Source organism: Myotis lucifugus, unplaced genomic scaffold (genome assembly GCF_000147115.1).
Source record: "Myotis lucifugus unplaced genomic scaffold, Myoluc2.0 scaffold_293, whole genome shotgun sequence".
Lineage (NCBI taxonomy): Eukaryota > Metazoa > Chordata > Mammalia > Chiroptera > Vespertilionidae > Myotis > Myotis lucifugus.
The window spans coordinates 1,093,224-1,108,621 of NW_005871341.1; the positions used below are offsets into that span (position 1 = coordinate 1,093,224).

The window sequence follows — 15,398 nt, forward strand, 5'->3', positions numbered from 1 at the left end:
TCTGTATACTGTCACCATATGAAGAAAAAAAAAGAAAATGTGTGATGGCTGTAAAGCCATGTGAATATAGTAAAAAACTGAATTATACACTTTAAAAATAATTTTAAGGCTGGCCATGGAATCAGAAAAAAAATCAATAATATGATCTTCCTCTTACCCTCTTTCTTTCATTATTTTAACAATTTTATGGAGATATTAGTGGCCCAGTGCAAAATATAAGCCTACCAGAAACTTCCAACACCTTTCCACTAACAAATAAAAAAGTCCCATCATTTATCTTGCAAGGCACTACCACTCCTACATCCCAGTTCCCTCCTAGATAAATATGTGTGTTACTTAGAAACACTCAGACTTTTTATAATAAATCTACTGAGTGTTCCAACCTCTAGGTTGTGAAATACAACTCCTGGAAGAAGGGCTTTTGAGGAATGAAGAATATCTTCTTCAAAGTAAATCCAATAGTTTTTCAGGAGAGCTCTAATTTTCATTATGCTTTCAGAGTGTATGAAAAATAAGAGATGGGACTTTTAAAAACTGTTGAGTGAATCATTATATACATAGAGAGCCATTTATACAAACAAGTAGCCCTCTATTATAAAAATTGCAGTTCTAGCTATTCTGCAATTAGCCATGTTCTATTTTCCATGCACTGTATTTTGTTTTATTTTATTCACACTGCAATTTTTTTCATTAATGGCTACAAAGTAATCAACTAGTGTCGAATGCCATCTATCATTCTGAAAACCTCATAATGATATATATATTCTCTGTAATCATTTACATCAATAATTATTAAAGCTTCCATCATACAATTTGTGTATCAAACAGCACAAGATCCACATACTGATTTCACTTGAAATGCTTTCAATGCAGATTTAGCCCATTCCCCAATATTGTTATGAAATGAGCCAATAGCATCATCTTCATTTAGCTAGAGATTATGTTGAAGGCTAAACAAAGGATAAAATCACAATTTTATCTCTAATTCTCTACAGGCAGGACAACGCTCATCCCATTAGACTATGATTTAATTAAAATTATTAAAATCCTCTTACATAATTTTGAAATATCTTTTTAAAAAGCATGCAATTGAAGACATTTTCTCATTAATGAGTGAACAAAATTCTCATCATTTCATAGAGTTTTTTTCTAACTAAGCAAGTCGATCATTTTAAAAAATAAAGTATATCTTCTCTATGTTTTTGTAAGTTTCTTAAAACAAGTTTCAGCCCAGCCTATGTGCTCAGTGGTTGAGCGTTAACCCATGAACCAAGAGGTCATGGTTCAATTCCGGTCAGGGTGCATGCCTGGGTTTGTGGGCTCGACCCCCAGTAAAGGGAGTGCAGAAGGCAGCCAATTGATGATGTTTCTCTCTCTCATTGATGTTTCTATCTCTCTATCCCTCTCCCTTCCCCTCTCTCTAAAAATCAATAAAAACATATTAAAAAAATAAGGTTCACATATTTTCTTAATTGACTTACTCAAAGTTCTTTACCTATAGTGATAACTTGATTAACATATATAGACTGACTGATCAAATAGGGAGCTAAATATGTCATTTAGGTAGTTTGAAGGTCTCATATGCATAGTCAGAAATTTTTCACATAATTACTTACCTCTTCTAGTTGGCATGCTTTGATGACACTCCTATATCTATACTCATCATAAGAAACACCAAAGATAATGTTTTCTTTAATGGTGCCAGGCATGATCCATGAAAACTGAGAGCAGAATGAGATTCTTCCACTGTGCTTAATTTTACCCTCAGAAGGCTGCAGTTCTCCCATAATCATCATCAGAAGTGAGGTCTAGAAATGAAACCATTATTAAGTTAAATCATTTGATCAAATCACTCTCAAGATGCTCTTGCCACAAACTGTCATCCTAAGTAGAGCTATCTATTCTAATTTTAAAAGATTCCAATTTTAAAAGATTATAATTATTCATTCAATTCAAAATTTATTAAGCACTTCCTATTGGGGAAGTGAAATAAAAAAACTGAAGAACTAAGATGAAACAAAAAGTTATTATCTATAATAATAAAAGCATAATATGCAAATCAGCCGAAAGACCAAACAGCAGAAAACCGTCCGGGCAACTGTCCGGACAACCATCTGGACGACCATGCTATGACACATACTGGCACCAGGCCAGCCAAGGTGGGCCCACCATCACCCCATGATTGCCCCGCAGAGGGAGGCCCAGGCCACTGGGGCGATCAATTGGGGGGCTCCGTGATAGCCCCAAAGAGAGAGGCCCAGGCCACCCTCTGCGGGGCAATCGATTGGGGAGCTCCACAGAACCGGGGAACTGGGGTGTGTGGCAGCGGATGTGGGCAGCGCCAGGCTAAGGTGGGTGCGGGCTGGGGGTAGGGCTGTGAGGCAGCTGGGGCCAAGATGGCCCCAGCAGCCAGGGCTGCGAGGGCCTACCCTTGCACGAAATTTCGTGCATCAGGCCTCTAGTTATAAATATAACCACTAGAAAAAAACACACCTAACTTGGGATGCCCTTTGCCTCACACCGTTGGCCCCTTTCTCTCCCACACCCACTAACCCATGCCTTTCCTCTAAAATTCAACAGATTGGAGGAGGAGACCAAGATGGCGGCGTAGGTAAACACCGGAGACCGCTGCCGCATACAACCATTTCAAAAATACAACTCAAAGACGGAACAGACATCACCCAGAACCACAGGAAGGCTGGCTGAAGAGAGACTCTACAACTAGAAGGAAAGAGAACAGCAAACCGAGGCTCAGAGGAGGCGCAGTGTGGAAAATACAAAGGTACCGAGGTGCGCGCGAAAGCGGGCTGGTGGCTGAGGGCGCGGTTGTCGTTTTCGGTCGGGAGTGAGTCTCAGACTCTGGGCTCCAGATCCGGGCGAGTCTCTAGGGATTCAGACTCAGACGGGAGAAGCGGGATTATCCGGCATCAGTTGGAACCTGAGGGCAGCTTTCTCTCCGAGGTTTGCAGCGGCTGCCGGGGTTCTGAGAAGCAGAGCCTCTGGGAACGGGACTGAGAGCGGCCATAACTGCTCCCTCCGCCAGCCCTGTTGATCCCGCCCCGCCCAAGCCCTGCGCACAGCCATTTGCCGATCGCCTCAGGCAAAGGCTGGATTAGCGCCTTTCCAGAAGACAGACGTTTTCCACACAGCTGATTCCTACAGCCAGTCGGCCTGGTGGTCAAATCCCTCTAGTGTTAACTACAACAATTAAGGCTTGGCTAGAACAAGACTGCACACAAAGACCACAAGGGGGTGCACCAAGAAAGCATAAAAGATGCGGAGACAAAAAAACATGACAGAAATGGAGGATATGGAGCTAAGAATGGCAATTTTGAGGGCTTGCTATAAACTTGAGCAGAGCCTCACGAAAACTAATGAGACCCTCGATGCTACGATAAAGAAATTAGAAAGTAAGCATACACGGACTGAAATAAAGAATATTATACCCAATAGCAGACCAGAGGAGCACAAGAATCAAACCAAAGATTCGACAAAAAACACCCAACTGGAAAAGCAAAATGAAAAAAGAATCCGAAAGTGTGAAGATAGTGTAAGGAGCTCTGGGACAGCTTCAAGTGCACTAATATCAGAATAATAGGGGTGCCAGAAGATGAGAGACAGCAAGATATTGAAAACCTATTTGAAGAAATAATGGCAGAAAACTTCCCCCACCTGGTGAAAGAAATGGACTTACAGGTCCAAGAAGCGAAGAGAACCCCAAACAAAAGGAATCCAAAGAGGACCACACCAAGACACATCATCATTAAAATCCCAAGAGCAAAAGACAAAGAGAGAATCTTAAAAGCAGCAAGAGAAAGAGACTCAATTACCTACAAGGGAATACCCATACGACTGTCAGCTGATTTCTCAACAGAAACTTTGCAGCCCAGAAGGGAATGGCAAGAAATATTCAAAGTACTGAATCCCAAGAACCTACAACCAAGATTACTTTATCCAGCAAAGCTATCATTCAGAATTGAAGGTCAGATAAAGAGCTTCACAGATAAGGAAAAGCTAAAGGACTTCATCACCACTAAACCAGTATTATACGAAATGCTGAAAGGTTTCCTTTAAGAAGAGGAAGAAGAAAAAGGTAAAGATACAAATTGTGAACAACAAACATGCATCTAGCAACAAGTGAATCTAAGAATCAAGTGAATAAATAATGTGATGTACAGAATGAACTGGTGATTACAATGAATCAGGGACATAGAAGGGGAATGGCCTGACTATTCTTGGGGGGGGGGGGAAGGGGAATGGGAGATGCGGGAAGAGAATGGACAAAAATCGTGCACCTATGGATGAGGACAGTGGGTGGGGAGTGACGGCGGAGGGTGGGGCAGGAACTGGGAGAAGGGGAGTTATGGGAAAAAAAGAGGAACAAATGTAATCAGAACAATAAAGATTTAATTTAAAAAAAATAATAAAAAAAAATAAAATTCAACAGATTGTTCCATATTTCTATGTCTTGGAACTATTTTGTTCATCTGTTTATTTTGTTCATTAGATTTCACATATGTGTAAGATCATGTGAAACATTTTTTCTAATTGGATGTCTGTATGTTACCTTTTGATTTTAAGATCACTTTATTTAGAGAGAGATTATTCCTTTGTGTGATATAAATTGCATATATTTACTTTAGTGTGACATTTTTTACTTCTGTTTTCCATGTACAAGTGATTCGTTTTGTTGGTGTGCTGTTGTTTATTAAGTGACTAATAGCTTTTATTTTATGGCTTCTGGACCTTGAGTTATAGAAAGGCTTTCTTTCTCCATGGTATTTTTTTCTTTTTCTTTAGGCATCCTCCAATGTTTACTTTAAGCATTTTATAGTCTTATATTTGTACTTGTTCTTTGATCTATTTCAAATTCATCAGGTGTATGATGTGAGATATGGATACAATTTTTTGTTTGCTCTCCAGGTGGCTGTGCAGTTGTCCAACACCATTTTTTGAATAGCCCAACTTTCTTCACTGTCAAATACTAATTCCCTTATGCATTTGGATCTACTTTTGTAGCTTTAATTTTACTCTACTGGTTCATCTGTTTATTTATGTACCAGTAATTCAACTTGGACCACTATAATTTAATATAATATCAATATCATTAAATTATACCATTTCCAGGTTAAACATACAAATATATATAGACATACGTACTTATATATTTACTAGAGGCCCGGTGCACAAAAATTTGTGCACTCGGGTGGGTCCCTCAGCCCAGCCTGTGTCCTCTCTCAGTCTGGGACCCCTCAGGGGATGTCCACCTGCTGGCTGAGGCCCACTCCCTGGGGGATCGGGCCTAAGCTGGCAGTCAGACATCACTCTGGCAGCCCGGGAGCCCTCAGGGAATGTCCACTTGCCAGTGGGGAGCAGGCCTAAGCTGCAGTCGGACATCCTTAGCACTGCTGAGGAGGCAGGAGAGGCTCCCACCACCACCGCTGTACTGGCAGCCGTCAGCCTGGCTTGTGGCTGAGCAGAGTTCCCCCTGTGGGAGCGCACTGACCAACAGGGGACAGCTCCTGCATTGAGTGTCTGCCCTCTGGTGGTCAGTGTGTGTCATAGTGACCAGTCATTCCCAGTCATTCTACTGTTAGGGTCAATTTGCATATTACCCTTTTATTTTATAGGATAGAGGCCTGGTGCATGGGTGGGGGCTGGCTGGTTTGCCCTGAAGGGTGTCCGGGATCAGGGTGGGGGTCTGGCTGGGGTGCCTGGCCAGCCTGGGTGAGGGGCTGAAGGCCATTTTCAGACTGGCCACACCCCCTTCAGGGTGGGGGTCCCTGCTGGAGTGCCTGGCCAGCCTGGGTGAGGCGCTGATGGCTGTTTGCAGGCTGGCCACAGCCCCCAGCCACCCAAGCTCCCAGTGAAGGCTGGTTGGAAGCAGGTATCTAGGATTTATTTTTCTTCTATAATTGAAACTTTGTTGCCTTGAGTGGAGGCCATAGCTGGCCAGGGCAGGCAGGAAGCTTGGCTTCCTCCATCGCTGGGGCAACCAAGCCTCCTGCTTGCTCCAGCTCCATGGCTGCCGGCCGCCATCTTGGTTGGGTTAATTTGCATATAGTCGCCTCGATTGGCTGGTGAGCGTGGCTTGGGACGTATCGGGGGTGCAGTCAATTTGCATGTTTCTCTTTTATTAGATTAGACACGAGGCCTGGTGCATGAAATTTGTGCATGGGGCGGGTGTCCCTCAGCGTGGTCTGTACCCTCTCTAATCTGGGACCCCTTGGGGGATATCTGACTGCCGATTTAGACAGGATCCCTGTGGGATCAGGCCCAAAAGGCTGTTGGACATCCCTCTCACAATCTGGGACTGCTGGCTCCTAACCATTCGCCTGCCTACCTGCCCAATCACCCCCAACTGCTCTTTCCTGCTGGCCTGATTGCCCCCAATTGCCCTCCCCTGTCAGCCTGATGGCCCCCAACTGTCCTCCCCTGCTGGCCTGATGGCCCCCAACTGCCTTCCCTGCTGGCCTGATCGCCCCCAACTGCCCTCCCCTGCCATCCTAGTCACACCCAACTGCCTAGGCTTTTATTATATAGGATGTACATATATAAGTAAAAATTTAATTTATATATTTATACATAGTAATATTTTGGTATTTTGAGAGATATGAAGTAAAATTAAAACATCATTAAATATATATAAATGTATAAAAATACAAAAATATTAATAAATCTTTGAAGATACTGTATTTTATTTAAAACATAAGCAAAAGCTGGAGCTAAAAGCTTATTCTACACATCTAATGCTCAGTGTTTATGACCCAGCTAAAGCTTAGTGTCAGAGCATGGCCAGGAAGAAGGATGGAGACTATGTGGTGTCATGGGTTATCAGCAAGGCCACAAAACTGTTTCACTTGTGGTAGAGACAATAAGAGAAGTGAAAATCCCCACACCCCATGGGAGATGTGGTAAGCCAGCCTTCAGTCAAGGGTACCCAGTGGTGCAGATTCTTATATCAATTACACTTAATTAAAATAATCCAAGGATGTTTCCTAAATGAAAGATACCTAATGTAAATTAGAACAAAAAAACATACCATTTTCTCAAAGATGTTTAATTAAATAAATGTGTAGCTCTGATTTACATCTCTGATTTGATTACTTCATGCCCTTTAAATTTCATAAAGAGAACAAGTGTTTCATCATTATCTGAATGATAGCTCATATTCTTAAAGATCACTATAACGCCTTCTCTTCTCCTGACAATGAGGTTTGAACATTTACCTATTTTTGCTTTCTAACCTACAACAAAAGCAAGTAGCGGGGGTGGGGAGGGCGGGAGGCTGACCAGCACTGAATAACTTAACATTCTTATGTATTTTCTTCAAAAAACTATTCCACTTAATAATTTTCCCTCATAGTAAATCATAAGTAAATCTGAGTCCATTCTCCAAAATTCTTTAATTAAATTTATTGGGATGACATTAATAAGTCCTATAGGTTTCAAGTGTACATTTCTATGATACATGATTTGTATACCGAATTGTGTGCCCACCACCCAGTCAAATCATCTTCTGTCACCATATATTTGCCTCCCTTTACCCTTTATTATAGCCCCACCCCCTTCCCTCTGGTAACCACCATACTGTTGTTTATGAGTTTCAGTTTTATATCCCACATATGGGTGAAATCATATGGTTCATAGCTTTTTCTGACTGACTTATTTTGTTTAGCATAATATTCTCAAGGTCCACCCATGTTGTCCCAAATGGCAGTATTTCATCTTTTCTTCATTATCCAATCCTCTATTCAAGAACACTTTGGTTGTCTCCATGTCTTGGCCACTGTGAATAATGTTGCAATGAATATAGGAGTGCATATATCTTTGCGAATAAATGTTTTAGAGTTTTTCCAGTAGGTTCACCCAAAAAGAGATTATTGGGTCATATGGTGACTCTATTCTTAATTTTCTGAGGAACTGTCACACTGCTTTCCATAGTGGTTGTACCAATTTACACTCCCGCCTGCAGTGAATGAGGATTCCTTTTTCTCCATAGCCTCTCCAATACTTGTTATTACTTGTTGAGAATAGCTATTCTAACAGGTGATAGCTGGTATCTCATTGTAGCTTTTATTTGCATTTCCCTAATAGCTAGTGAAGTTGAATATTTCCGTTGATCATTTGTATGTCTTCTCAGAGAGGTTTCTGTTCAGGTCCTCTGCCCATTTATTAATTGGATTATTTGGTGTTGAGTTGTATGAATTCTTTATATAGTTTGGATATTAACCCCTTGTTGGAGCTGTTGTTTGCAAATATCATCTCCCATTCAGTTGATTGCCTTTTGTTTTATTGATCATTTCTTTTGCTATGCAGAAGCTTAGTTTGATATAGTCCCAGTCATTTACTTCCCTTGCCTTGGGGGTCAAATTCATATAATGCTCTCTCCAACCAAGGTCCATAAGTTTAGTACCTATTTTTTTCTATATAATTTATTGTTTCAAATCTTACATTTAGGTCTTTGATCAATTTTTAATTATTTTTTTTACATGGAGACAAACTGTAATCTAGTTTCATTCATTTGCATGTGAGTTTCCAATTTTCCCAGAACCATTTATTTAAGAGACTTTCTTTTCTCCATTGTGTTTTTTGGATCCTTTGTCAAAAATTATTTGCCCATATACATGTGGTTTTATTTCTGGGTTGTCAATTGTGTTTCATTGGTCTGTGTGTCTGTTTTTCTGCCAATACCATGCTGTTTTGATTATTGTAGCTCTGTAGTATAATTTGCAGTCAGGTAGTGTGATACTTCTGGCTTCGTTCTTTTTTCTCAGGATTGCTTTAGCTATTCGGGGACTTTTGTGGTCCCATACAAATATGGAAATTGTTTTTTTCTATTTCTTTAAAATATGCCATTTAGATTTTGATGGGTGTTGCAATAAATCTGTATATGGCTTTGGGTAATAAGGCCATATTAACTATGTTGATTCTTCTAACCCATGAACACAGAATATCTTTCCATTTCATTTTGCTTTGTAGTTTTCAGTATGTAGGTCCTTCATACCCTTTGTTAAGTTTATTACTAAGTATTTTATTCTTTTGGTTGCACTTGCAAAAGGAATTGGTTTTTGTTTTCTTTTTTCATTTCTCTTTCTGAAGTTTCATTGTTAGTATATAGCAGTGATGGCGAACCTATGACACGCATCCAGAGGTGACAGGCGAACTCATTTTTTTGGTTGATTTTTCTTTGTTAAATGGCATTTAAATATATAAAATAAATATCAAAAATATAAGTCTTGCTGAAACCGGTTTGGCTCAGTGGATAGAGCGTCGGCCTGCGGACTGAAAGGTCCCAGGTTCGATTCTGGTCAAGGGCATGTATCTGGGTTGCGGGTACATCCCCAGTAGGAGATGTGCAGGAGGCAGCTGATCGATGTTTCTCTCCCACCGATGTTTCTGACTCTCTATCTCTCTCCCTTCCTCTCTGTAGAAAATCAATAAAATATATATATAAAAAAAATAAAAAATAAATAAAAAAAAATATATATATATAAGTCTTTGTTTTACTATGGTTGCAAATATCAAAAAATTTCTATATGTGACGCGGCACCAGAGTTAAGTTAGGGTTTTTCAAAATGCTGACATTCTGAGCTCAAAAGGTTCGCCATCACTGGTATAAGGAAGGCAGTGGATTTTTGCACATTGATTTTGTATCCTGCTACTTTATTGTATTTGTTTCAAAATTCTAATGTCAAAAAATGCCTGTATGATTTTCCTGGACAAGTTCTGAAAAAATGTGTGTGCCACAGACTGGTAAAAATTGATGGTTCGAATACTATGCTGCTGTAAAAAAGAAGGAATTCTTACCTTTTGCAACAGCATGGATGGAACTGGAGAGCATTATGTTAAGTGAAATAAGCCAGTCAATGAAAGAAAAATACCACATGATCTCACTCATTTCTGGATAATTAAGACCATTATAAACTGATGAACAAAAATAGATACCGAGGCAGAGCAACAGAATGTCAAACTACAGCGGGAAGGCCAGGGAGGGTTGGGGGGGCGGGGTAAGAGATCAACTGAAGGACTTGTATGCATGCATATAAGCATAACCAATGGACACAAGACACTGCGGGGTATGGGAGGCTAGGGGAAGGTCAAGGGGAGAAAAAAAAAAGGAGAAATATATAATACTTTTTGTAATACTTTAAGCAATAAAACAATTTAAAAAAATTGATGGTTCATTTGTTCAATAAAGTTACTGAATGTCCACCTTGTACAACACACTGCACTGAGAGCTTTACAAAATTGAAAGGTGTAGAGAGAGTCACTGGTAATAATATGAAGAAATAAAGGCTAGAAGATGTTATCGGTGGAATAATTTATATTATAAGATACACTATATCTAAGCATTATCCTAATACCAATGTAAACATTTCTCCAAAATACCTTTTTTACACTACAGACAAACTAGAAAAAGAAAGAAGAAATGCATGTCAAGTTAAAAACTTAATGATAAAGAATAAGATAAACTACCTTGCCTGCTCCAGTAGATCCAGCAACTGCCAACAACTGTCCTCTTTCTATCTTGAAATTGATATCTTTCAGGACAGGAGTACCAAGAAGTGCGATGTTACTGAAGATGATGCTGTTATCGCCATTGCAGATGTTTCTAGTATTATTGTTTTGTTTTGCATTCTCAAATAATTCCCCAAATCCCTGTTAAGAAAAAAACAGAAAATTTAAAAAGTCAGCTTTCCAGATATTTTCAATAACTATTTATGTATGATGAATTTGAAAAGCACATGGTCCATGATCCATATATTATAGCACATAATTATATAGCCCATGATTTCTAGAGCACAGGATCCAAAACAGTTGAAATGATAATTATGACATTTAATAATAACCATTTTAATGTCTTAGATTATTGCTAGACATCAAATTAAATTAAATATACCTATTTATCTATATAAGTATTTATATATATACCTCCTGTAGGTTGGGTACATAAACATTATCATTTAATCCTCAGCATAATAATAATATATGTGGCAAGATTTGACAATCTCTTTCTTTCAAAGCTGTAGACTGTGATTCAGAGAGGTTAAATGGCAAAAGTCACATAACTAATAGGCTACAGTGGAATTACAGCCCAAATCTGACTTCTACTCTATCATGTTAGTAGTACGTTCCTCTGAAAAGCTCAAATTATTTATTTAAGTAGTTATTATTAAACATAAACATAACCATGTTGCCTCATGGTTAGAGCATTGGCTTGTGCATAGAAGGGTGGCAAGTGCGATTCCTGGTCAAGGGCACATACCTGGGTTGCAGGTTCGATCCCAGCCCCAGAAGGGGCAAGTGCAGGAGGCAACCAATCCACGTGTCTCTCTCGCATTGATTTTTCAATCTCTCTCTTTCTCTGTCCTCTCCCCCCTGCCTTCCTTCCCCTCCCTCTAAAAATCAATGGATAAAATATCCTCAGGTGATGATTAACAAAAAGCAAACAACAACAAAAACGATAAATGTGACAATATTGCCAGATTATTTGAATGAATTCCATTTACACAAGAAGGCAATTGTGTCTTACCTAGCTTAGAATAAATTTCAGAAATGAATTGGAGGATAAGGGATTTTAGTTAACTATTTATTTGATTGCTTATTTAATTTTTAATAATTTAATAAGTTAATATACATTAACTATCTTCATTTTTTAAATCTTTATTGTTGAAAGTATTACATATGTCCCCCCTTTCCCCCATTGACCCCTTCTAGCCTGCACCCACCCATTTTAAAGTAAAATTATACTTTTTCTGACATAAAGTCAACTGATTGGCTTGATAATGATCACTGACTACAAAAATTAATTTATCTTCCATAAATTGAATACACTGAAAGTGCAGCTCCCAAGTTTTGACAAAAATCCATTTTACATACAATAAACAGGAATTACATCTTTTGCCACCACTTAAACTTATGTTGAAAAGTTTATAAGTCAACTTAAACATGTGTCAGCGTTCATAGTTTTTCAAAATCCTTTTACATTTGAAGACTGCTGATTTGAATCCTTATGTTATAGATGGCTAATGGCCCCTCAGTCATCAGACAACTAAAAGCAAAGCTTTTAAGAAATAATCAATTAAGGTGTTAAAAAATGAGCCCTGGCCCTACCCAGTTTGGCTCAGTGTATAGAGTGTCCACCTGCAGACTGAAAGTCTGGGGTTCGATTTTGGTCAAGGGCACAAGCCCAGGTTGTGGGCTCAATCCCCAATAGGGGGCATGCAGGAGGCAGCTGATTAATGATTCTCTCTCATCAGTGATATTTCTCTCCCTCTCCCTTCCTCTCTGAATTCAACAATAATATGTTTGAGAGAGAGAGAGAGAGAGAGAGAGAGAGAGAGAGAGAGCCCTGGATGGTTTGATTCAGTTGGTTGGGCATCTTCCTGTGCACCATAAGGTTGCCAGTTTGATTCTCAGTCAGCCCATGTGCCTGGGTTGCAGGCTTGTTCCCTGGTAGGAGGCATGCAGGAAGCAGCCGACTGATATTTTGCTCTCACATCGATGTTTCTCTCTCTCCCTCTCTCTTCCTCTCTCTCTAAAAATCAATTTTTTAAAAAAGTGTTAAAAAATGAGACAAAGCTATTTGTTATTCCCTTATTCATTTATTTATCAAATAGATTAAACTTATTGAGTATCACCTCTGTATTAAAGATAACTTCAAAGAATCCCACATGGGAGAATAACATGAATAAATATTAATATTGCAATGTGCTTAGTGCTACAACTGAAAATCTTACCAAGTCCTATGGGAGTACATTAGAAGGAGCAGCCGACTCAGCCTGGAGCTTAACCAAGTAAATGATCTACACACGAGGCTACAAAGGATGTAAGTGGGACTTCACAAGACCAAGAAATAGTATACGTATTCTAGGAAGATGGATCTGCACGCACAATGATTTAGGCTTAAAAGAACAAACTGTGTGTCAGGAATGATGAGTGGCTGGGTCAGATACATATGACAAGATGACAAAGGCTGTGCTTGGTAAGGTGGGCAGTACAGGCTGTTAAGAAGATTGTGCGGCATGCTTAGAAGGACTTTTATCCAGTAAGACAGACTCGGACCAATGGCAGGTTATTGCTCATAATAACTTTGATTTCTAATTACAGAATTAAGATACTAATTTCAGGAAATTTGGAAAATGTAGAAAAGCAGAAAGAAGAAATTACCTATAGCACTACTACTGAGAAAAAAACCTTATTTAACATTTCAACTGATATCCCTCCACTTTTACATATAATATAAATGTACATAATATATAAAACCATGTATAATTTTTACATTAATAAAAATTGTATATAAAGTTTGTGACCTGCTTTTCTGACTTTAAAAAAATGATAAAAATTTTCATATACCATTAAGCATTCTTCTAAATATATTTTGGTTGCAGGATAGTATCCAAGAGTATATATAAACTATATATATGTACTTTGCTACAAATGTGGAGTACATTCTTTTTTTTTTAGTATAAATTTTGGCAAGTGAACTTTCCAAAGAGAACAGGTTATAAAATTCCAAGTCCTTTGATAAGTAGTTCAAAAATTTCCTCCATCAATATATGATAGTGATAGTTTTTCAAGGACCCTTATCAACACTGTTGCTTTTGTTATTTGTTTTGTCCGCTTTTATAGTTTTCTAGGTGAAAATGGAATCTCCCTATCAGATCTTAGCCTTATTTATTTGCTCCCTAGTAAGGCTGAACATTCACCATATTTATGAACCCTATATAGCTGTGAGTGGAATGATTTTGATAGTATTTGTATTAATCTCACTTTTTGTTTCATCTTCTCAACTAGCTGAGTCATGGTTGACAAGTCATTATAACATTCTGAGCTTCAATCTCCTGAGTTATTGAGGTAATATATATAAAGTTGTTTTGTATACAGTAAAGCAATAGTCACTCTTTAAAAAAGTCAGAGGCAGTAATGGTGAGTGGAAAGGGGCTCTACAGTCAGAGAAACTTAAGCTAATCTTCTAGCTCCACCCTATCTAGTTGTATAACCTCCTTCTAGTAACTTAAACTTTCTAAGTCTCAGCTTCCAACACATAAATAGAAATTCTACCTACTCATAGGTTTGGAGTGAGGAAGGAGTCATATATAACTCATCAGGGACTTACCTCCTGGATAACTGGGTTGATGGTGATGTCATCAAAGGAGAAAAAGAATACACTGGAAACTGGGGGAGTGATAAATGTGAAGGGCTTGAGGAGCATATAGAAAATTTGGAATACATACATGAAGTTCAGGAAAGTGGGGCCAGAGATTTGCATTTGAGAGTCATTAACTCCTTGTCCTCAAGGGTGAGCCTGGGTGAGGTCACCCACAGAAGCATGAAATGCTAGGAGACTTAGGTGGAGACTCAGTGGCCCATCACTACTGAAATGGCAGGCAGGGATGACTAGAAGTCACAGTCTGAGGACACAGTAATGTGGAAAGTGAGGATACAGACAGACACGAGTCAATGGTTCAGTGAAAGGGTTGTAGGTGGTGACATTTGGGTCCAAAATCTGGCTTCAGCTCTTGACAGTTGTGTGAGCTACGCCAGGTACCTTCACCTTTCTAAGCCTCCATTTCCTTATCATTGAAATGAAAATGTTAATATTACTAGCTCATAGGACTATTTTGAGAATTAAAGGAGACAACACATACTTACTTTTAGGAGAGTGAAACTGAGGACTTTTGTCCAAGAGTAGGAAAGCAATTGTTTGAAAATAGTTGTGGAAAATGTCAAATTTATTTTTCCTTCATACCTAGAAGGGCATTTGAAATTTCTAAAAGCAAAAAAGTAATATCAATCTGACCCACACACTTTTCCACAAACAACTTTGCTAGTCAGATAAAGAATTATTCTCTTGACCAGAATCCTAATAAAAGATAGTTTTAGGTAAAATGAAAAAAAAAGAATTATTCTCTTACCTATACCTTAAAACATGAAGTAAAGTGAAGTTCTGGTGATCATGTTGCTTATAAAAAAAATTTAAGATATTGTATAGTATGTAGAAATAGGACATTAGTTTCATAACTCCTATCTTTACACAGATATCAGTGATAAGAAATATCACTGGGCTTCTCAATAATCAGATATCAGATATTGCTTCATTAGAGGCTGAAAATCATTGATAAATATATTTTCTGACTTTGAGAAATATGAGGATTTTTAAATAATAAATTAAAATGAGCACAAATCATAGAAAACCATACATTGGTAGAGATCTCATACATCTTTTTGTTGACTGGAGTCTGTAAAGCACTTGGACTGGAACTTGAGATCAGATAAGGTAGCATTTATTGAGGAATTATTATGTGCATGGTATTCAGCTGAACACTTTACATAAGTCTGCCAGGTGAATATTAATATTCCCATTTTACAGATGGAGAATCAAAGGCTCCACA

At 38.6% G+C, this 15,398-nt stretch overlaps 1 protein-coding gene across 9 annotated transcripts in view; it reads right to left on the reverse strand.

Moving 5' to 3' along the window:
• CFTR (cystic fibrosis transmembrane conductance regulator) overlaps positions 1-15,398 on the reverse strand; it is a 200,394-nt gene that overhangs the window by 115,378 nt on the left and 69,618 nt on the right. For 7 of the 9 annotated variants that reach the window (XM_023763604.1, XM_023763607.1, XM_023763603.1 and 4 more), the window contains 2 exons: positions 10,480-10,662; positions 1,617-1,808 (listed from right to left, as the gene is read on the reverse strand). In XM_023763604.1, the coding sequence (XP_023619372.1) occupies positions 1,617-1,808; positions 10,480-10,662 (375 nt within the window). The remainder of the gene's footprint in view (positions 1-1,616; positions 1,809-10,479; positions 10,663-15,398) is intronic. The other 2 variants (XM_023763608.1, XM_023763605.1) reach the window with 1 other exon arrangement.